The sequence below is a fragment of the Pelmatolapia mariae genome, linkage group LG16_19 (genome assembly GCF_036321145.2).
Source record: "Pelmatolapia mariae isolate MD_Pm_ZW linkage group LG16_19, Pm_UMD_F_2, whole genome shotgun sequence".
Classification (NCBI taxonomy): Eukaryota; Metazoa; Chordata; class Actinopteri; order Cichliformes; family Cichlidae; genus Pelmatolapia; species Pelmatolapia mariae.
Genome location: NC_086241.1, coordinates 47,270,183 through 47,294,535, shown reverse-complemented (window position 1 = coordinate 47,294,535; position 24,353 = coordinate 47,270,183). Strand labels below are relative to the sequence as shown.

The window sequence follows — 24,353 nt, the reverse complement described above, 5'->3', positions numbered from 1 at the left end:
TGCAAAATGGTTTGAAGTCAGTAGTGTGTGTGAGAGAGAGGAAAGAGAAGCAAGGAAGAGCTGAGGAAGGAATGTCCTAACACGCGTGATGCTAGAGATAAAAAGGGAAGTGCTTGCAGCTCGAATTCAGCCCTTTTCCTGAATCTCTCTCCATCCTCGTCCTGCAACCTCTCGCTGCTGCTCCGGCCTTATTAGAGCTATATTATAGCTAAGTGGCTCTGCAGCTGCAGCAACCAGGCTGATCTCATCTCTTGAGTGCAGCAGGACTGAATTCAAATTCTAAATGTGCGAGAGTGAGTGAGGACTTTGTTGGGAACTCCTGCCAGAGAGAGAGACGGGGACTAATAAAGTGAGCCATCGAGGGGAAACGCTAGGGCTCAGTGTGGTCCTGGAGGAGAGTGGTGAACCACAGAGGTAAGATGAGTCTAAACAACGGCCAAAGTCTGACTGTCGGCGGACAAGATTTCACCAAGAATGGAGGCAACAGCAGCCGAGCCCCTTGGGAAGATGCAAGGACAGTTTTGAGGCCCTCGACCCCCACCAGGAAACCTAAATCAGTGAGTATCTATACAGCCTTCTGTGTATAGTATCCATTTACACTTACAGAATGGTTACTATTAATTATACAAGGCAAAAGGAGATTCTTGCACATAATTCGAGTTAAAATTAAAGCGCTCTTATTTATCAGCCAAAGCAGATTCATGTTCACTATTCTTGCCTGTAGTGTCAAAGAGTTATGTCACCTTATGGATGACAAATGACAGAGTGCAGACACACAGAGCCACTCAACATTATCAAAACCAGGGGGAGGGTTGAAACAGGTCTGCAAGTGAGTACTGCATCATTTATAGCCTTGGGTTAACTGAAAATAAAAGCACATAACAATGTAGTTCAGTGAAACAGGATAGTATAGGAGGCATGGGCCGGCTGTATTGTGTTGCCTGGAGACTGAGCGAGGTACAGATGGGTCTTGTTTCGGGTCAGTAAAGTGACCTCATTTGGACTTTTTTCTGGAGGGGATGAATCGAAATTTCACCCTGCCAGGTCCAAGTCATCATCGGTGATGACCTCAACCTTAGTGCTAACCCTAATCTTTGCAATCATAATATACAGTTCTGTTTTTTTTGCTTTCTTCCAAAACATAGATGAAGATTCAGAACTTACAGGGTTAAAAACTGATACAACTAAAACTTAAAGTGCATTAAGAACACAAAGAATTGTCTAACCTGGGAATCTGACAGAAATATGTCCTGATTCAATGAATACTTTTTAAGTAGTCAGAATATTTTTCATCCTGTGGATTTCTTCGTGCTGTCAATTAAATAAAAGGGTGTGTTAGCATATTTCTAAATTTAGTGGACTCATTAACACCAAAGTAATTACACAAAAAGGAAACCTTTCAGATTATGCAAGCAATTTAAACGCCTCAGCCTTTAAAGAGTTAACAGGTGTCAGCCCTTCTGGTGTTTGGACCTTGTTATGGGTTCGAAATTGAGGACGAGAGTAAAACAATGATGGTCCAGAAGAGGTCGGTCAAACAATTGATTTTAATGAATGCACGCAGCGTGGAGAGGTGCAAACTGCAAAACATCAGTTGTACATCTCTACCCAAAATACACTCTAGATTGCTTTTATAACATCAGGGTATTGTAACGCCCCTTCTTGCGTTTACAAGCACATAATTTGCATGTACAAAACATCCATGTATTTTAAGAGATAACTGCAGACACAGAAGTTCCCCATCCATCCAAATATGGTGAAGATCTCAGGCCTTTGAGGTCCCCATGGACTGGACATCCTTTCGTCACCTGTAACTAAGCAAACTCAAATACCACAAGAAGCTGAATACATTCAGGCCTTTGCTCAGCTACTATTTTACTGTAACCATATACTCAGGCTCTGAGTTATGATATATATATATTAACTCAATCATTTTAAAGTAGTTATAACTGCACCTGTAATAAACATGTTAATATTTGATTATGATAACCCCTATAATATAACTTATAACATAATGCCAGCAGCTTCAATAAACACTTTGATGAAATGATAATTAATGTAATGTTAAGGATGATGGTTAGATACAGTTCAGCAGTGACCTAATTTCTTTAAATATTACAATTCCCTCTCTTGATGTCTCTCCAGAGACATCACCACACCATTTCCTTGGGTCACTCCTCGACCCACTCTGTCACCTCTACATCCATTAATGGCATCATGGGCCCTGAAACCACCATTCCCAGGTCCACTTCCTTCGCTCTGACCCTCTCTAGCCGTCCTCTGACTCAGCAAATCAGAAAACCACCTCATGTCCTCTAGGTGGTCCAGTAATAAAACACCAGCTCCCACTTGAAAACACTTCATGCTTAAGTGGTCCCTGCTCCTTTTCTGGGTCCCTCTCTAGTGGAAATCTTCTCCTGTAAGGGATAAAAAACAAACAGCCTTTCTCTGCTACACCTCACTAACCTACTTTGTTCATCTAATGTTCCTTTAATTATTCAAAGTTGGTTGACAATATCATGTTCTGGGACTCTTTATGTGTGTGAGCAACGCTTTTAGTTCTATTAAAAACACCCCGGGTAAAATATACACCATCCCTATGTCAGCCTAAATGTCCGCTAGAAAACACACTTCAAAATTTTCTATCATCATTTACGCCTCTTTTTGCTTCAAGCATATACATAACATGCAAAAGTTACTGTTCATACCAGCTAGACAAGTTTCTATTATCTACAACATTTTGTTTCACCCGACTCAGTAGTTGCTAAGCAAAAACAAAGCACCATGTATTCCTCCTTTACCCTACAAAATAAATCCATTTCATGTTTGTGTCTGTTAAAATAATACTGTACAACATGTTATTAATGCAGTCATCATAAGGCAGATTATATGGTAGCAATAAAAGAATCTCTAAATCCCAACTCCCAACAGGTCCTGTTTTTAAATCTTCCCTGACTTTCCCTTCAAGTTCTGCTTTCTTAGTACAATAATTAGGTCCTCCTAATCCCATTAAATCTACCATATTGATTTCTTCATGTGTAAATGTCAGATTTCGAGCATCTAAAACTTTACTCAGTCTCTGTTGTGCTAATGATGTCATAGTGAACGCCTGCAAGTTCACATAAGCCACCACACTGTGTTAGTCAGAACTTTTAGTGAGTATTCTCTCCCTACATGAGCTGTTTCCTATATTATTTTGGCCACCCTTGCTGCATGCTGTGCGCATTTAGGGTGCCTTGCTTCTGTTGGGCTCAACCTTATGTTAACCTACATAAGTACCTGTCTTAAGAGCGACCTCTGCACAGCTCAGATGCCAGTTGCAAGAGCTCTCTAACATTAGAATCATCAGCTGTGACTTATATGGTGTTATTTCGGTCCTTTATACTTCACACATTTTGAATGTTGTTTATATGGGGAGTTCCTCTTTTTGTGTCTATATTTATTAATATGCCTTGTGCACTAAAGCTTCCTGTTTTTCAGCCTGGCTGAGCACTTGTTTGTGAGTAAAAGGTGGCCTTGCTCTACAAGCCAGCCTTCATTATTAAAGTACATAAAACAAGATAATGGGCAGGTTCATATTAAAAATATAGCTTTTATTCCTAACACCAGTCCCCGTTTTTTCATTTCTCCCCTGAGAAATGAACTAATTCCTAGTTTATGACATTTAAGTTTACTTCAATACATTCCCATTTAATTTTATTTATATAGCGCCAAATCACAACAAAAATTGCCTCAAGGTGCTTCATATATACAGAGAAAAACCCACCAATCTTGTGACCCCCTATTGAGCCAGCACTTTGGCAACAGTGTGAAGGAAAAACTCCCTTTTAACAGGAAGAAACCTCCAGCAGAACCATGCTCAGGTACGGGCAGCCATCTGCTGCGACCGCTTGGCGTCAGCTAACAGAGACTTTTGAAGAGAAATACTTAATATTTAATAATCCACATTTCACTATTTTATTCTTTGGTTCAAATTTTTATTCTGTATTGTTCTTTATTTGTTATTATTTATGTTTAGATTGTTTATTGCTAGTCTTGGTTTGTTGTTGTCTGTTTGGGAGCTGACATAGTCTCTATGGATAAGCGTCTTTTGGTGGGGTAGCATCAGGAGAGAAGCTCCAGAGAGGCATCTTCCATGTTAAACACTAAAATATAACAAAAGAGATCTCCTCAACGTGTTGTATATTTTTAATATTTCCTTATTATTTTGTCATAAAATAAATCAACCAAATAACTTAAGCTGTGTGACAGCACCTTGCGTTTACGCCGGGCTGTGAACTGCCCTGAAGCTACACCCTCTTTTACCCCATTTAATTTCTCAATCTTACTTTAAACTATTCCTGACCTTCTCCTTCTCTCATCTGGTCATCTCAAGTATGTCCTGTACCAAATTTGCTTCCTCTTTTCAAGTCCCACATTTAATTACACGCTCTAATACATTTGCCCTATATGGCTATTCCGACGTGTTTCCTGTCAACTTAACAGAGTTATTCTCAAAACTCAGAGCTGAGGTTCCCCTTTCCTAAGTCTGTATGTTCTACAAGAAAGCAAGTCGGTAAACAAGTTTATCATCACAAAGGTTGTTAGGTAAAGGTCACGTAGACATTTGCTTAGTAACCCTAAAAGAGCACATTTCATGTAGCTCATTTCCTGTAGCTAATCACATATATTAAGACCCCCCTTTTTGTGACACATCTCATGTGTTACAAACTCAAAATCCTTCACTCAGGTTAGGGAATTAAAAGAAAAGTTAATCATATCATATTAGGTATAGTTGCTCCGGGCCTTCAAACCTGTGTTTAAGGAATGAAATCAAATTAATCATCATGTCAAAATCCCTTCTTGGCTCCATCCACAGCCTGCATCCTTGAAACGTCCTATAAACAAAAGCCTGTATGTTAACTAGAACATCACCTTTTATACTCACTTTCTCCACTTATGATCCAACCTGTGTTATAAAAGAAAACTTAAAACAGAACAGTTATCAGTCATGTGTCCAACCTTAGTCCAGTCTTTTGTCAGTGTCCAGTCGGTCCAACCTATGGTCTGGCTGGTCGTCCATTCACCTCTCCATTCCCACACATTCACTCACACGCATTAACATCGGGTGTTGGTTGACTTCCGCACAAATAATCAGATTTACCACCTTCAGCAAACTCAGTTTATTTATATAATCATTTATTTTCTTTTTACTCGTTTCTTAAGAAAATAGTTCTTTATACTTTTGGACTGGATTGACTCGCTGCAATCCTCTTAGACAGGGACCCACAATCTGACCCATTGTAATTCGGAAAAGGTCACCTTACTTTTTGTTTTCCTGAGACTATTGTCGGCGCCGTTATTCATTGTTGTCTTTTGCAGGCCTGCTTAGAACAAAAATGAGAAAAAAGAGAGCTGAGTATTAGCTCATCAAAGTACAAACAAAATCACCTGACAGGTTTTTTCTTTATAAGTGCACTGTTACAAAACCCCTTAAACATGTCCATGTTTATTAAAACTCCCTCTTTAAAAATAAAACAACAACCTCAAAAATCTTCAACAATCTTAAATTTCAGCCATAGAACACACCCAAAACGTAAAAAGCTACACCGTTTCGTACACAATATCCCCCTTTAAGCACCTTACCAAACTCACATTCAACCAAACATATAAGCACGTCCTCACAATATGTCAACACTAATTTATAAATCTCTTAATCAAATTTTCACCTCGTAACAGTCTACTTCTCCTCTAAGGTCTCAATCACACACACAGCAAGCTCCTCTGTCATCACTCACATTAGCTCTCCAACTAATTTTCATACTCAGTCACAAGATAAATGCATGTTTAAACCTTATCACATTATTCAATTATTTTCATTTTCTTCCTATACTAATCGCCTACTTTTATCAATCAGTACGAGAGCACTCCTAAGGCACTCTTTTAAAACTGCGTTAATACTTTTCTTGTGTTTTTTCCATCTTTTTAAATCTTTCCATCAATTTTATTAACCATTCACACCATTCTCTCACTCATACAAGCAGCAAGCAGATCTTCATTGCATATGCTTATGTTCTTAGCCAGGTTTATTCAATGTCTCTATGCATTAAACTTCATGAGCTTGTTTTTTTAGAGTTAATGCATTTTCTGTTTGTGTGTGTTATTTATGCATCTATGGCTCCGCAGTCTTTCAAACTCCTTCCCAATTCTCCAGTTAAGCAGTCAGTTTTTTCTTTGCCCGAATTACTAACCCTCTATTTTAATTTCCCACCTTAAATAAGCACTCCTAATCTTCAGCCAGGAGCTAGGGCCTGTTTTCCAGGTTCATGCACACATTATTCTCTCAACAATTCAACCAGAAACTTGCCTTAACATATCCATTGGCGTTAACCTACAATTTTCTTCCAACTGCTGGATCTCTAGAGTTGGTCCGGGTCTGCTTTGCTCCTAAAAATAACAAACTAAGACATTTGCATTATTATCACGGGTGCCTAAACGACCCATTTCTCTTTTTCTAGTCAAAAATACCAATTATGTCATGTATGTAAGCGTGTTCTTCCTTGCGTTATGTGGTCATGTAAATGCAGTGTAAGCTGTTTTCTTCATTGCATGCCAGGTGATCATCTTAATTAAGTGTAAGCAGTTTCTTCATTGCATGAGTGTAAGCTGCTTCTTCATTGCATCCTTATGTATTTATTGCATTTTCATGTATTCATATTTAATTAATGCATCTTTTCACTGAGCTCTACATTCAAACTATCTCACTTCTAATTCGTTTCAAAAATAATCTCACCTATAACAGTTTGTATATGTGTGTTTTCTATTCATTAATATAATTGTCAGTTATTTTGATTATCTTTTCCTTTTGTATTGTTTACCTCTTTGTTGTGCTGTGGTGGACATCCCTAAACAATCACAAGTTCAGGGTTCAATTTCAATCCAATCCTCTCCTATCTTCTCGCAGTCAAACTCGTCCAGCTTCATCTCTCACTGGTCCTTTTCATTCACAGTGTCCTGTTCGGGCTTCAGAGCTCCAGCAAACACAGTGTGTTTCTTCTCTGTTTTGATCTTTCAGTATTTCCTCTTCCTTCAGTCTTATTTTCATTTGCTCTGTTTTCTTCTCCATTCATCTTTTCAGTCTTTTCTTCCAAGATTGCTCCAGGCTTGGCAAATATGACAGTCAGTGCCTTCAAGCAGACATATCACGCTGTTCTTCACCAGCATGCATGTTGCATCACGTGCTTTCTTCCATGCTGCTGGACTCATCAGTCGTTGTCAGTGTTACTGTCTTTTAGCTTCCGTTACTTCTTCACGTCCACGATGTTCTATCTGTCTTCATCAGGAAATTGACTGTCCTTTGCGTTTCTTCTCGGGGTCAAGGACAAAGTGAGAGCTCAAGCTGCACAATTTCGAGCCAAAGACTGGCTTATTTTCTCCCAATCCTTTTAATCTACTTTTCTGCTGCTGAACTCAAGGTTGCAAAGTTGAGAGAGTCCACCTGTATTGGCACACTAAAGCATATAATTAGTATCATATTCATTTTTAGCTTAAAACCTCCCTTTTGCTTCATCTGCCCAGAGTTAAATCTCTCTCTCTACTCTGGGTGCACACTTGTCACCGTGAGCTTCCCTTTTATGGGCATGCATTTCCTGTCCCAGACACACACACGGTTTCCTGTTTCTACAGCTTCTGCAGAGACTTCTTTTTAATTTCACAGTCTACAAATAATCAGTAATTCTACTAAATCTTTATTTAAAAGCAATATGCCTTCATTTCACTCACACACATTTTAATAGCGCTCTTTCACACATCAGGACAACTAACACTTCTCCACACACATCACCATTCTTTAGGTCAGTTTTGCAGCATCAGTCACACAATCATTTCTTGAGTGGGTGTACTAAGTGCATATACTTATGTGTTTTCAAGCAGCGTCAGTGGGATTTAGATTTCTATCCTACCTACAGTATAATTCCAGGGCCCGAAATATAACAATACTACTACATGCAAAATCTAATAATGCTTCTTCTGATCGCCTTATTACTGAAGTTACTAAAAAGCCGTAATGAGTATCTGAAACCACAGCGTGACATCGACAGGTTACGTCATAAACATCCCCTGTCCATGTATATTCAACTACACAATACCCTGAATCCAACATGTGTATTTACACAAACTGTTATAAAATGTTAGTCAAAAAACACGGTGTCAGTACAAAGAGTCAATAAAACACATGTCCTATTACTTTCAACAAGTATTACGTCGTTCAAGGACGTGTAAAGCAAAACCCATACTCCAATTCTACATGTATCATAAGTAGTCATCGTATTTAACAACCGTAATGCCAACAAAGTAGAAATAAAAGCAATTCTTCCCTTAAAACACCAATAAGTCGTCCTTAACCCAAGCTCTGCAGTCAGTCATCATATGCTCATTAGTAAACAGGAAATGTCACTGTAAAAAGTCACAGGCACCTCATTTACATAGACACACACACACTCTCAAAATAACCAGCTTGCTGCAGTGCCCGTGGCAGACAGAGCCTATATACAAACATAGAAATTATATCTAGAAATTATAACACAGAGACGTCTGATAAAAGAAATAATATTTACAAGGCCTTAAAGTGCATAACCTACAGAATTTAGACAAAATTTTAAGTTAACCCTCCAAGGGACAAACTCCAAGTTTTTTATTGTCAATAACCCAGTATCAGGTCCAACCTGTGTCTGGTCTAATTGCTAAAGTTCCTAAGTCAATTTAAAAGCGTCCAACGCCCAAGGTCCAACCTTTGCTACCCAAAAAAGTGCAAACACCGTTCCAAACGGTCAACTGATCCAATCAGTAGCTATTTTGGACCGTCCTCAGTTGTCCACGATTGCCAATCGGACTATCCCTTCCAAAGGAAAATCCTGAGCGTCCCCAGGAAATTGGGAGCGTCACCTCCGAACAAATGCACTTCTTAGAACATCCCACAGTTCCGTCCTACAGAAATTTAATTATGTTTTTAAAGACATCCTATGAAACCACAAAACCGACTGCATTGATGTCCAAGCCCAGCTTTATATTCAATTATAACTGTATGACCATATACAGATTTCAAATGACCTATTTCCTAAATTCAGTAGTCCAACTACTTTAACTTGTCCTTTACCTATTTCCGTTACCTTTACCTATTCCTATTTAGTAGTCCAACTACTTAAATCCTTGTAGCAGTCCAACTGCTTTTCCTTTAATCAGTACTGTCACTTAACCTTACATTATCATTACTTCAACTTCAATTCTCATGAGATTTTCACCAAAATCAAAACAGACCTTTACCAGTAATTTTCAGTGAGTAGACTTTCAATTTTGTAATCGTCAATCTGGCACAGTTTGGAAATAATTCAACAGGTAGTGCCTTACCTTTAGATAAGCCGGCTTATATCCACTCACTTCGACCACTGACTCGTGTCTGCCTGTTTGAGTACCTCGGACCCTCTCGGTCTCAATCTCCAACTTTCTCCCTCTCTCAACCCTCGGCCAATGCACCAAATGTTATGCGTTCGAAATTGAGGACGAGAGTAAAACAATAATGGTCCAGAAGAGGTCGGTCAAACAATTGATTTTAATGAATGCACGCAGCGTGGAGAGGTGTAAACTGCAAAACATCAGTTGTACATCTCTACCCAAAATACACTCTAGATTGCTTTTATAACATCAGGGTATTGTAACGCCCCTTCTTGCGTTTACAAGCACATAATTTGCATGTACAAAACATCCATGTATTTTAAGAGATAACTGCAGACACAGAAGTTCCCCATCCATCCAAATATGGTGAAGATCTCAGGCCTTTGAGGTCCCCATGGACTGGATATCCTTTCGTCACCTGTAACTAAGCAAACTCAAATACCACAAGAAGCTGAATACATTCAGGCCTTTGCTCAGCTACTATTTTACTGTAACCATATACTCAGGCTCTGAGTTATGATATATATATATTAACTCAATCATTTTAAAGTAGTTATAACTGCACCTGTAATAAACATGTTAATATTTGATTATGATAACCCCTATAATATAACTTATAACATAATGCCAGCAGCTTCAATAAACACTTTGATGAAATGATAATTAATGTAATGTTAAGGATGATGGTTAGATACAGTTCAGCAGTGACCTAATTTCTTTAAATATTACAACCTACACTATCAGGCTCTGAGGAAAGTATGTTATATCACGCTGTCACTTCTATTCTGTCACATCAGCTCACTTGGTTTATCTACTGTTGCATGCCAGGCAAGGTCAATAACATAACGGTTTCATCAGGATCTTGTGCATTTTCTTATAAAATTATAATGTCCCTTGTGCCTACGTTCAGGAAAAAAAAAATAAAATACAGCTCTCTACCCAACTGGGTAACAATCTCAGCTCCTCTCATTCAGAATGCTCCTCTCATTCACGCTCCAGCCCAAGCCTGAAAATGCCATCACCATCGCCGTGTCATCTCGAGTCCTCTTCAACATGGAGAAGGAGCAGCATATCTATGAACAGCAAGGCATGGAAGAGTACATCAAGTACCAAGTGGAGCACGAAACGGAGCCGTTCAGCCCCGGACCTGCTTTCTCCTTTGTCAAGGTCAGAGACTGGGAAGGCAAAGAGCTGGAGAAACAAGCACACACACACATGCACACTAACGCAGAGAGAGATTCACTGTTGTCAGTGTTAGGTCGTGTCTCTGGAGGCGGTGGATGAATACAAAACCACAAACCCACTCAAACACATTCACACGTTTCCATCCCACTGCGGGGATACAGAATTACCCTGTTTGTATAACTGAAACATGTCTGCTCGTGTTCCCAGGCTCTGGAGGCTGTGAACGCTAAACTGAGGGAGCTTTACCCCGAGAGCGAGGAGCTCTTTGATGTTGTGCTCATGACCAACAACCACGCAAATGTGGGCCTAAGACTCATCAATACCATTAATCACCACCGTGAGTTCCAGGGGCATCTGGGTGACATGTCCTTTTATCTGTTCTCTTTCAGCAGTCGTCTTTTTAATTAGACCTTTAAAGGTGCAACATGTAGAATTTATATGTGGTTATAGCTTTTTTTTTTTAAATTATTTGGTTACATAACCTTTCATTATACATAAAAGTATTGGTCCACACCTTTTAATCTTTGAATTCAGGTGTTTTCAGTCCCATTGCCACAGGTGTTGTAAAATCAAGCACATAGCCACGCAGCCTGCCTTTACATTTGTGAAAGAATGGGTTGTTTTAAAGAGCTCTGTGAACTCGTGCGTGGTGCTGTAAGAGGATGCCACCATTGCAAGAAATCAGTTGATGAAATTTCTTAACTTTTAGATATTCCACCATCAACTGGAAGTGGTATTATTACAAACCAGAAGTTTTCAGGAACTGAGACACAAAGTAGCAGACCATGTAAAGCTACATGAGTGGATTCGCTGAGTGCTGAGGGGTATAACTGTGTAAAAGTCACCAGTTCTCTGCTGATTCTGCCAGAATTAAAACCTCCTCTGTCACTATCAGCTTCATGCCATAAACAGCTCCTGTACATGTATTCTAGTAGTCTTGTCCATATGTTGTACCTACAGAAAAAGACAAAAAAAAAAAAAAAAAAAAAAAAAAAAAGTAAGAATATTGGAATAAATGGATAAAATTCATTAGAAAGTATTGCATGATGTTGTTTCCCCTAAAATAAGATCTAAAAAAAGTCAAAATGCGTGTCAATTTATTAATTTTTAATCAAGCGTTTCATATATTCAAGATAAATGAGCAATTTAAAAATTCACTGTAATATCTTAAGAAAGTGGTGTAAATAAAGTAGAAATAGGATTGTTAATACTTTCTACAGAGCAGTCATGAAAAAGCAAGCACAAACAGTTGATCAGCATTTTGGAAAAGATTAAGTTTTGCTTTAATGTAGATACAACATTTAATATACATCTGAAGCTCACAGGATTCAAACAATAGATAGTAAAGAAGAGCTGGACATAGCCACCATATATATTACCTATTGGCATGTGTTTTGAAACCCTTACTAAAGTGTTATCTGTATCTAGTAGCTTGACCATATTTGGATGCGGGTAGAATGCTAACGAGCTTGTTAACTTAGCATTCTTAGCGTGTTATGTACTGTTTGGGTGCCATGCACAGATGCAGACTGATAAAATAACCACTACAAACAATCAACATAGCGACCATCATATCACTTGCTGGTTTGCGATGCATCATTATAAAGCCTCAACTGGATCAATGCAGGGCGCAGATCTGACTGTGAAACTGCACACTTGCTGGCTAAAGAGTTGTGACTGACATTTCATTAGCTAATGATTTTGAGCATACCCTGGATAATCCTTCTTTCTGAAACACAGATTTAGCAAAAAAAAAATAACAAAAACTGACTTTTTGTTTTATTCCATATGATTGTAACAAGTAACTGGAGCCCCTAAGCCCTTAACAAATACACCCTTAAAATACATTTGAGAATTTTATGCCTAGCTCTTTATAAAAACTGAACTTTGAACTTTGGTATTGACTCATATTCTTCTCCAGCTGCTCTCCACAGCTGGCCGCCTCTGTTCCCACACTGTCAGTTATTTTACGACCCAAGTCCTTCCCAGGTCACACAGGCACAAAAGTGTGCTCACAGACTCTCCTCAAGGCATTGCAGTATCCTCTGTTGACTAAATAAAAGGAAAAAGGACGGATAGAAAGAAAGAGAAGAGGAAAAGAACTGACTGTAATCTAAGAATCTCTTGTAATGTGAGGCTTCACTATTTAACCGAAGCCCCTTTTGTTTATTTCTTGGTTGAAGCGTGTCAATAGACTTCCACTCGGCTCAGTTTAAGGAGTCACTCGAGCCACACTGGATGAATAGAGACTGACAGTGGTTATAGTGGGATGTTTCTCATGATCCCAACCCCATAGTATGACCACAATAATAAGTGGTGAGAGTTTGGGTCCTGGCTCTTTAGCACCCCATTACCATACTCACTTAAGAAAATCACAAAATCATGGCACTTTCCTTCTTTTCCCGGCTCTCCCTCCTCTGGATATTTTCTTTTTTTTGCAGATCTCTTTTTATTAGCATTTTTTTCCTTTTTAACAAACAGAATGTACTCAAAGGACATTGTATAGTAATCATAGAAAGTAAAAACAAAACAAAACAAAACAATTATAAAGACAAAAGGAGGCAGTGGAGGAGTTACAGTGAATAGGAGGTTAGCTCAGCTGCAGAAACCCTATTTCAAGTTAGAACTTAGTTATAAAATAAAATAAATTTAAGATTCCTTTGTGATACCAAAACCTTCATGTTGAAAATTTCTAGAGATTAGGACGTTTGTCCATATAAAGGACAGTAATATCTGTTTCCGCCCCTGAACCCCTCATACAGATTATATACAGGTCTAAAGATAAAGCACGCATATAATAAAAGAGTTACATCCATAAAAATCCAAAGAGGAATACTTGTCGTTATTGTTATACTTTCCAGATCAGAGCCAATTCTCAGAGAGTAAAGTCATTTCTTGCATCAGAAATGATAAACATTGACCATTTCTTCCAGTTCTGAGTAAAGAGCTGTAGTTTCAGTCGTAATGTGAAAGTTAATTTTTCCACTTTGAATTATGCTTGTCCAGTGAAGGAAAGTTGGGGCCTCAGGCTTAAGCCACAGCCTGGTAATGGCTTTTCTTGCTGCAGTGAGAAGAATCTTAGTTAAATATAAATCCTCTCTTTTAACCTTATCATCAATATTTCCTAAAAATAATGCAGTGCAGTCCTCAGGAACCTTGTAACCAAAGACTTTTTGTACGGTATCACTCACAGTTTTCCAGAATGAGTTAATTTTAGAGCAAGACCAGAAGATATGGGAGTGGTTAGCTGCCATTTCACCACAGTTTCTCCAACAAGGCTGCTGTATGCCCAACTGCTTACTCCTAATGTGAGGAGTGATAAAAAAACCTAATAAGGCATTTCCAATTAAATTCCTGCCACTGTAGGGAATTTGTAGATGTTTGAAGTGAACCACACATCTGATACCATATTTCATCTGTAATTGATAGTTTTAGTTCCTGTTCCCATTTTGTCTTTACATATAATGAGGTAAATTGTTGGTTCGTCATCAAATTGAAGTATAGTTTAGATACTAGTTTAGTAGTTTTTTGTTGGTAGGTGACACACATTGTTTCAATTAAAGGGTTAATCATCTCAGTCTTAGCTTTTTCTTTATTGTAATAATCTCGAAGTTGTAGGTATCGAAACAAATCCTGGTTTTTCAGTTCAAACATGTCTTTAAGCTCTTGCAAGCTCCTAACTTTGTCCTTTTTGGTAATTAAACAGAAAGCAGTTAGGCCTCTGGATATTTTCTGCACCTAAATGTTAAGTAAAAGTGACCATTTTAATCATGTCCAGCTCCATTATTAAATTATTGGTTTTCATTAAAGTAGCATTGTTTGTCTAATTAATGAAAACCCCTCACTTCTGCCCGCTTTAACAAATAGTCCAGTTTCCCGTGAAGTTGAATTCATAGCATTGTATTGGTGTCTGTTTGCATAGGTATTTGGTTATGCAGAGTTAAGGATTAAATATGCAACCTACGCTGCATCCATGCAATCCTTCAAAAGCTGACAACTAGTAAACCCATGAGGGTTACACTGTGCATCGATAGATTGCTGACTGATTAAAAGTTCAGTTGAACAGTGGAGTTCACCTTGATGGGAAAGAAGCAAGAAAAAACTACGAATGATAAAAATTAGCATAATAATCATAAACAGTGACTACAGTGGGTAGTTTTGATTGTTTTGCTAGTGTCCTGCAAAATGTCTTTTTGAAACACAATTATCTCCCCCTGGTGGCGTTTAAAAATAATGCAAGTTTAAGGGACACACCTCTGGATATATTCCAGAGGAAGTACACACATATGTGTGTGTGTGTGTGAATATATCATCTATGATCAGTGTTATTGACTGCCTCCTTAGCTTTTGATTTCTCCTTTCTGCAGAGCTGTTTATTGAGCGCTTCTGTATGACTGGAGGAAACAGTCCCATAGGATACTTGAAGGCCTATCACACTAATCTTTACCTGTCTGCTGACCCTGTCAAGGTTCGTGAAGCTCTGGCAGAAGGTGAGTACACAACCTGCTTCTATTACTGACCCCTAAACAAAGTCCCTTAAAAAATGAAAAAACAGTAAGTGCCAGTCTCTGCTGTGTGATAACACAGGTCTGCAAAAAAAGAAAAAAAGATTCAGCTGCATGGGATATTTTTGGTAAATTTGATGTTTTTTAGAGTTCTGAATCCATTTCCCTTCATCACATATATATATATATTTTTTGGCAAAACACAATTAACACAATTAACTATGCATAATTTTTCTGAAATTCCTTACCTTTCACTATGAACAAAATAAACCTGTTGGGACACCAGTGTGCATGCGTCAACCATGTATGCAGCCTGTTACAGTTAATATTCTCATGTCTGTAATGTTCCTTGTCAATATTCTTGATATTTATAATTGTCTTGCTCTCAGAAATGTTAAATTAATATAAGAAATCATTATTGGATAATTTTTTTTACTCAAGTATAGGATACCAGATTTCAGTTGAAAAAGGGAAATTTTCGCTTAATTACACTAAAAACATGAGTTTTGCAAGAAAAACCTGACAAGATGGAATTTAAAAATATTTTTCCCGGTTTCAATTGGTAAAAATCTATAAGAAACAGTAAAAAAAAGAAAAGAAAAAATCCTATGTAGTTTTTTGGTTGCAGACCTGTGTAATCAGTGTCCATGCATACAGCTAATTTTAGATAACCTCTGTCAAATATGTGAACCAGGTATAGCAGCAGCCATCATGTTTACTCCGGAGAAGATGAAGGAAGTGTCGGACACTCAGCTCCGTGTTGCCTTTGATGGAGATGCCGTCCTCTTCTCAGATGAGTCTGAGCGGATTTGCAAGGCCCATGGACTGGACAAGTTCTTTGAGCACGAGAAGGCGCATGAAAACAAGCCTCTAGACCATGTACAGTATACACAGCAAGACATTTTTCCATTGGAGAATGATAGGAAGGGACACTAAAAGTCAAATAACACTTTAATTTCTTATAGAATTACAACAACCACCCAAATTCCCAAAAAGTTGGAAAGCTGTGTAAAATGTAAATGAAAACCAAAATCTCCACATTTTTTCACCATTGAAAACATGTAATTTTTAAAGTGAGACATTTTACTTTTATGAAAAACAGCTTATTTTGAGTTAGATGGCAGTAACTTGTTTAACAAAAAGTTGTGAAGATGGCAAGAAAAGTCTAGAAAAGTCAGTGGCAGTAAAAAGAAACAACTGGAGTAACATTTTGCAACCAGTTATGTTAATTGGCAACAGGTCCGTAACATGACTGGGTATAAAAAGGCCACCTTTGAGAGGCAGAGATTCTGTTTCTGAGAAGTAATATCAGAAACAGTCTGTGAACACAGCTCAAAGTGTTATCCACAGAAAGCACACAAAGACGAAGCCATATGTAAACAGTGATCTCTAAACACCACTGTTCTGTGTGCCGTGCATCATGAAATGAAAAACATGACAAGAATCTTACATCAGACAAGAATTGGACGTCATTCCTCTTCCAAAAGCCCAGCGGCTGTTCTCCTCAGTTCTCAGATGTTTACAGATCGTTATTGAAACAAGAAAGCTTGGATTTTTGTTTCTCAGTTTAAACATCTAATATAAAATATGGTTTTCAGAGATTTACAAATCGTTGGATGTTCCTTCTTTTTGCTTACATTTTACACAGCGTAAAATTAAATCAGCTTGTAAAATCTACACATTGAGCTCAGTTGGCCTGAATTCAGTCACAGTGTGTCTAACATGTAGTGAGTCACGTATATGTGTAGAAAGATTAATGTCCATGAATCTGTGCTTCTTTCTGCAGGGGCCACTGAAGGGCTTCCTGGAGGTTTTAGGAAAGCTCCAGAAGAAATTTTACGGCAAAGGTCAACGGATGGACTGCCCTATCCGAACCTACCTCGTGACAGCTCGGAGTGCAGCCAGTTCTGGTACCAGAGCTCTAAAAACGCTGCGCTCCTGGGGTCTGGAGATCGATGAAGCTCTCTTTCTTGCCGGCGCGCCCAAAGGCCCAATGCTGGAGAAGATCAGACCACATATCTTCTTCGATGACCAAATGTTTCACGTGGAGGGGGCAGCAGAAATGGGAACAGTGGCATGCCATGTGCCATATGGGATCGCTCAGAGAGTAGTAAAAAAGGGAACAAAGGACAAAGAGACTCCTAATGCATCCAAATAGCTGAGGTATCTCTGTGCAGGAGCACAGCATACAGGGGCATTTACCTTTGGCATTTAGAATGATTTTACTACTGGAAGACAAAGTATGCTGTCCTGGATTATAATTAAAAATATATATGTTAATATTTATCAAAACATTTATTTTTCGCTAACACGTAATTATTATTTTTATCAGTAAGTAAAAAAAATTACAGGTTGTATCAAATGGCTTTATTAATTAATCTTATCGATTTATATTAAGATATCAAACAGACATTAAATGTTTATGTTGCCAGGTTATAAAAAACTCTTTTAACTATATAACAGGGATTGCTGTTGAAAATGCTGTTAACAATTTTTTTTTATAAAACAGAATAAAACACAGAATTTATTGACAGAATAAAGAATGAACTTTCCACAAAGATATTCTAGTCAACATGAATTCATCATCAGCTCATTCTGTTCTACTAAATCTGAATAAATGATTCAGGCACCACTATTAAAAGTCATTAGTTATAAAACCCTTAATCAAGATGATGTCCTATTATAACCTGGTGCTTAAAGTAGTATTTCAATTTAACATTTATTCTTGGTGATTCATCTTCTCTACCAAACAGATATTTATTTTCTTTACTGCTATAATTTTAAGTGACATATCTTATAAAAGAGAAAAAGCTATTTCAAAGTATTAGAAATACTCATACAACTCTAAAGGATAAATTTATTAGAATCTATAATTATTTCTAAATAATAATATTTAGACTCCAGGATACTAAAGAACCATGAAGGATACATTTTTGTTTTGTGCATTTGTGCGATTCATTCACTTTAATTCTTGTCTTCATGTTTGAGTTTTGCAAGCTGGTGCCTTCTGTTGTTGTCTTCTGTTGTTTTATGATGTATACGTTTATGTGACTTTTGCATGTTGGTGGTATATATGCTGTATATGTAGGTTACATGAATGTACCTTAAGATTTAATATTTTTGAAAATACATACGTTACTTTTTATTTATTTAATGTTTCTCCTCGTTCACGATGACAGAGAGAAGTCTAAATATATTCAGCGTTTACTAACAGTTACCATGTGCAGTTTTAATTTCTACTACTTCCTCCTGAAGTGCCGAAAGTTCAGTGTCCCAAATTTTTATTTGTCTGCCTCTGTCTGTCTAATTTTGTCATGAAGTTGTGTTGATGCTGTTGCACTTTATTGTTCTGTGAATGAATGTAAAGCAAGTTGGTGTTGAATGAGACCTATGTTGCTGTCCGATGTGAAATCTGGTTAAGAGTGGGACAAATGTGTTGCTGTTTTTCTGTTTCAAAATGGAAGTAAAAACCCTGTAAACAATAATGGGATCACTGTTTTGTCTTTTACCATTGATGGGCTGTGAAGGTCCAAAAATGTACTTATGATTTAGGTTTAAAGTAAGACTTTACACGTGGGAACCCTAGAATTGGGTGGATTGTGGGAAAAAGAAATAGAAAGAAATAAGAAATAAAGACAAAATTCAGATGCAAATTTCTCGTGTAAAAATCCTTTCACATTGAGTCCATGACATTTGTCTTTTGTTTTTAATTGTTTTTCTGACTCACCTGTTTTAATGCAGCTGTTGACCAAAACCATGTAATTTTGCAAGATGAATTTACTACTTTTATTTTTTCAACTCCAATTTGGCTTTCCCAATTTTCTCTGGTGAATAAAAAGTTCGGACCACTTAGATGGTTTGGCAACTAGTGCGCTCCACTAATAAGCTCCACTATGATTTTCTTTGTATACAGGCTGTGATGAGCTCACATGTGCTACTACACCTGCTCCTCTAAGGTTTACTGCTCTTTGTGGATTTAGACAGCAGAATTTAGTAGGATATAAGCAGATGTTACATGATGTATCATGGATGATTTACAGCCTGTGCAATATCACTGAATTTCTTTCCAATCTGATACCAAATCAAATTCAGGGTGTTATCGACAATACTAAAACATAATGTGGTTGTAAAATCGAAATAAAAAGTAGTGTACCTAGTATACTTTCACAATGAATACAAGACATCAGACTATTTGTTCTTTGTAATGATACCTAGCCTATATAATCCACTTTAAATGTTCTGCAACTTTGCCTGACAAAATCTAGGCCAATTGAATTGATGTGAGTTGATCTTAGGGACATACACTCAAAGCTAAACTCATACAGCTAATTATTGTAGCATGTATTTATTTCATTACTTATTTCATAACCATATTTATTAATGTAAATTTGAACAAATGGGATTCTGTAAATCCCTGTCCTTTTAACACAGACACAAAAACTTAAGCCTAGACATAACTCACTTTCTAAAATTCATTAACAGTGCTACACGTCACCAACAGCTCCATCTTTTCTCTCTCTGTACCTGGATAGTACCTGCCTGCAGCACCAAAGGACTGTGCAAGAAACATCCATCTCACCCTAACAGCACCGGTTCATCTCCTCCTCTTCAGTTCACCTCATCATGAACTCATCATCATATGGGGTGGCTGTGGCTCAGGGGGAGCAGGTCACAGGTGATATTTGTTGAGCTGTTTGAAACACTGAATTTGAGATTCTCTGCCACTTATGAACAACATTAACAGCGCTGCCCCACTTTAACATATAAGTTAGCACTAACAGTGGTAGAGTGAACTCTGACCTACCATGGAGAAAATAAATTACAAATGAAAAATAATTAGAGGCTGTGAAGGTTATCTGAGTGGTTGAGGCAGAAAAAAAATAGTTGATTGACAGTCCATTGATTTATTCCTTTCTTCACAACTGTGCTTTAGTGTGTTTAATTTACACTGCAGAATAGTTGAGCCAACTAAAGAAAAATGAAACTGGAAAAGCTTTACAAGGAAACAAAAGGGGGAAAAAAACACATCTGCAACTGCAAGATAATCCTGAACTAAACTGAACTAATCAAGGAACACTGTGCGAAACCCCCTTTAATGGGGCCCCTGACAATAAAGCCACTATGTTCTGTTCACCATCATAACCTGGCCCACGCTAGCTCTGGAGAGGAGATGGAGCGCCTGACTATATAGTGAGAGGCTCCTCCCACTGTCTGAAACAACAATGAAATATCAAATTAAGAGTAAACACTTTTATAGGATTGTTCAATCTGTCATTTAAATTTCTTATTATATTAGTTAAACAATGGGAACATTAATATACATATATTTAGAAAATCCCCACGCACTGTAAATGTCTAAAATCAACAGATTCTTCAAACTCATACCAAACTCCTCCTCCTTCATGACACTTGGTAACTTCCCTCCAAGGAACTTTACCATAAAACGAGTCCCAAAACCCGACTGGTTTGGCTGTTGCTATGTTTTTACCAGATGCAGGCCAGGTGCAATCTGGAGAAGAAGTGAGAAAGAAATTAGTTCAAATCCTAAAACTAGTATTTTAAGCAACTCTCTTTTTGACTTCAGAAGTAATGTGGCAGCAGTATACACAAAACGCTGCAGTATGCTTAGAGGTCACAGGCCTCCCTGTGACACAGGCCAAAAAGATTCTTCCTTTTGTCAGCAGGGGGAGACAAAGATGCATAAGCTAAATTTTTCAGTAGCTGGATTTTTAACCTTTTTAACCTTTTTAACCTTGAACAAGACCAAACAGTCATTTTACTTCTTTTATAATTTTACTTGTTTTATAATGATATCACTAATAAGCAATGTACTACGTTTGTGCACAACAATTTCAGTGTATATTTTTCCTTTTCTGTCAGCAGTTCATGGAGGTCAGAATAGAAACTTTTTATTGTCTCACAAGTCGCTTCTTAACATGTTTTTTATATTAAAGCTTTTATGAATGTTTGACATGTAGTTATGCTTTTTATTGCTCTTGTTTATTTTATTTGTTTATTAGAAAAGTTTCATATCAAAAAGTTTTAAACTGGTGTAACGGGAAATGTCATCTCTAATATGTTTTTCTTCAAGAAAATAAGTAATTATGTAAAACATAATTAAATAAGTAATTACATTTTGCAGTCAAACCTAGCAGGATGAGCTTGTTAAATTAGTAAAATATTGAAAAAGTATTAAGTTAAAATAATAATAAAATTTAAATCTGCTATTTACTTTTCTATAATATTTATCTAAATTTCCTCTTTTGTGTTCCAGAGTTGTTTTATTCCTGTTCTAAAAAACAAACAAACAAAGCTTTGTAAGGTTTAATGTGAACAAACTGCACAACCTCTGGAACAATGTTGTTTGGACAGGTGAGACCAAAATGTTTTTTTCTGTCATGGAACAGTTCATGGAGGTCAGAATAGAAACTTCACTCTTGCCTTACAAATCGCTTCTTAATACCTTTTTTTATATTAAAGTTTTTTATGAATGTTTGACATGTAGTTATGTTTTTTATTGCTCTTGTTTATTTATGATTTAATTTTTATCCGTACATTATTCTGTACATTTAATTTCTCAGGGCAGGTTGTTTGTATGACCTGTTTTTTCTTTTGCTGTATGTACTGTTTGCTTAGGAGGTAATTCCTTTTTGCATTATTATGAATCTAGGGCATTTTCTTTCTTTCTTCAAAACAAGTTCTTTACATTTAATTTCTCAGGGCAGGTTAGTTTAAATGACCTGTTTTTCTTTTGTTGTATATGCACTGTTTGCTTAGGAGGAAATTCCTTCTTGCATTATTATGAATCAGCACAGTGCTGTGTGCTGCAAGCTGTGGTGCTCTAACTTCCACATCTGCAGACTTATATTAAACACAGTATGATTATAATTAAAAACAAGATTAAAAATCCCACTAAAGGTCACTTTACTGTGTGTTCCATAATGATTTCAAGTGTACTCAGGGGCCTTTAACCTGAAGTTGACTGATGTGCCACAGTCCAACTAAGATAAAAAAAACCAAACAAAACCTGTTGTTGATGTTTAGGATAATTGAGGATTTCATTTATTTCCTGTGAAGGCTGCCAGTCACTTCAGTTGCCTACAACAGAGATACGTAGCAGCATCTGTGTATAGCAGATAGTTAAGGGCAAAATTTTGGCATTTTACCTGCTGTTTGGAAATGACAGGTGAAACCTGAGAGCAAAGTACAAAGGGAACAAAAAAACTGAGCAGAAAATTAGAAACAAAGTAGCCTGACCCATGGGAGTTCCATGTTGTAGATGTTTCCGAAGAAAAGAGCCAGCAGAATCTCAGGTTAGTGGTATGTAATGACCAGCAGTTGTGAGGCAACTGCAGATAGGTTGAATAATAATCTTAAATTGTGATAGCAGAAAACACAGAGACACGGGATTAGTACAAGGAAAAAACTTGGGAAACCAAGCTCATGAGAGCCAACATTCCTCCATGATGTAGCAGATGACTTCGAACCAAAAGGCAGAAAAGTTAAAGACTTGTTCAGTAAGTTTAAATCTAACACTCCTGTAAACCCTCCATTCAGAACATTTGAGAAATAATATTTATATTATATGACAAGTCCAGCCTGGAGGTGAAAGGTGGACAGAACACAGTGAGACTAGACAAACATGGGATTTGAGTGGGGAGACAGAAGGTAAATAAACATGGAGACGAGACGAGAAAAGGACAGACCGGACCCAAAAGGGGAACTGACAAAATAAAACAAGAACTATAAATGACAAACTCTGAGGAACTAGAAAAGAACACACTCAGGAACAAGAAGATACATGATCTTATACTTTAAAAGAACAAATAACAAACCCAGAACCACAAGTCAAAACTTCATCCATCTTCTGCTTATCCTTTTCAGGGTCACGGGGGTGGGACTTGAGTCAATCCCACCTGTTTTAGGGCAAGAGGCAGGGTACTGAGTCTGTCTCAGGGATCACTAACACATAGACACAATCGTTCACAGTCAGATTCACACATATGGGCAATTCAGACTTTCCAACTGACATAGCCCCACTAACTGCATGTGTTTGGACTGTGTAGTTGAGCTCTTGGACTGTGGGAGGAAGCAAGAGTACCCGGAGAGAACCTGCAGACTCCACATAGAAAGAAAGGTGGAACTGAACTCAGGACCTTGCTGTGAGGCTTCACTGCTAACCACCATGCCACCGTGCTGCCCCAGGTTTGTTAATAATGAAGTTATTACTAAACATAATTTGTTATTGTGCAGAGCCCATTGTTACTGCAATGAGACTATTTGGATCATTGCAAATAAATTTTTCTTTCATTTTTTATGTGGTTTCCACAATCATAAGATGAATATGTTACTGTTTAAAAAAAAACCAACCTACATCATTATGCAGGATTACTGCCAGATAAATTAGATAAATTAGAAATTGTAATATTTTAGTCCACTTTGACTGTTGCTGTTTATCTAAATGTCAAAGATATGAAATGCTCTTATTGGACACGTCTCTATAAATAAAGATTCATAAATTATTTTATGAAGAATTAAAACTTTGCACATGTTGAACAAGTATAACAAACAGCTAATGGTGTCTAATGTGATTTCAATTTAGGTGCATCAGGTCTGTCATGGGCTGCCACTTTAGTGTTTGGCAGTGCTGGAGCAGCAGTGGCTTGGGTGCTCTCAACCGTGTGTAACGTGACTGTGATATATGAAGATTCACACAGTGAATAAACACAAACTGACCTATAAATGTTTCCTGCTGTGACAAATCTCAATCGCCTGAATGAAACTTTATTCTTATGTGTGAATGTCGAACACTCAGATTAAAGGATGATTTGAGAATCAAATAAAAAAAAAACATTTTAAAAAACATTTTGACTTGATTTGATTTGATTCTGGTAGCTGTTTGACATAATTGTGACGTCACACAACTGCAGTGACAACAGCAAAGGAATGTGATGAAGCCTCGCCCATGAACAGTCCTCCTTTACATTCAGGAATCAGATGAATAAAGCATTAGGGCCTTTTCTTTCTTTCTTCAAAACAAGTTCTTTACATTTAATTTCTCAGGGCAGGTTAGTTTAAATGACCTGTTTTTCTTTTGTTGCATGTACTGTTTGCTTAGGAGGAAATTCCTTCTTGCATTATTATGAATCAGCACAGTGCTGTGTGCTGCAAGCTGTGGTGCTCCAACTTCCACATCTGCAGACTTATATTATACACAGTATGATTATTAAAAAA

The 24,353-nt window shown here is 37.4% G+C and overlaps 1 protein-coding gene across 1 annotated transcript; it reads left to right on the top strand.

Moving 5' to 3' along the window:
• Positions 1-18,717, top strand: LOC134645247 (cytosolic 5'-nucleotidase 1A-like). Its single transcript, XM_063498620.1, has 6 exons — positions 1-557; positions 10,429-10,596; positions 10,822-10,951; positions 14,982-15,104; positions 15,814-15,998; positions 16,906-18,717. Exons 1-6 carry the CDS (start codon positions 420-422, stop codon positions 17,275-17,277), a joined length of 1,116 nt encoding a protein of 371 aa, XP_063354690.1. The 5' UTR covers positions 1-419; the 3' UTR covers positions 17,278-18,717.
• Positions 18,718-24,353: the final 5,636 nt, after the last annotated feature.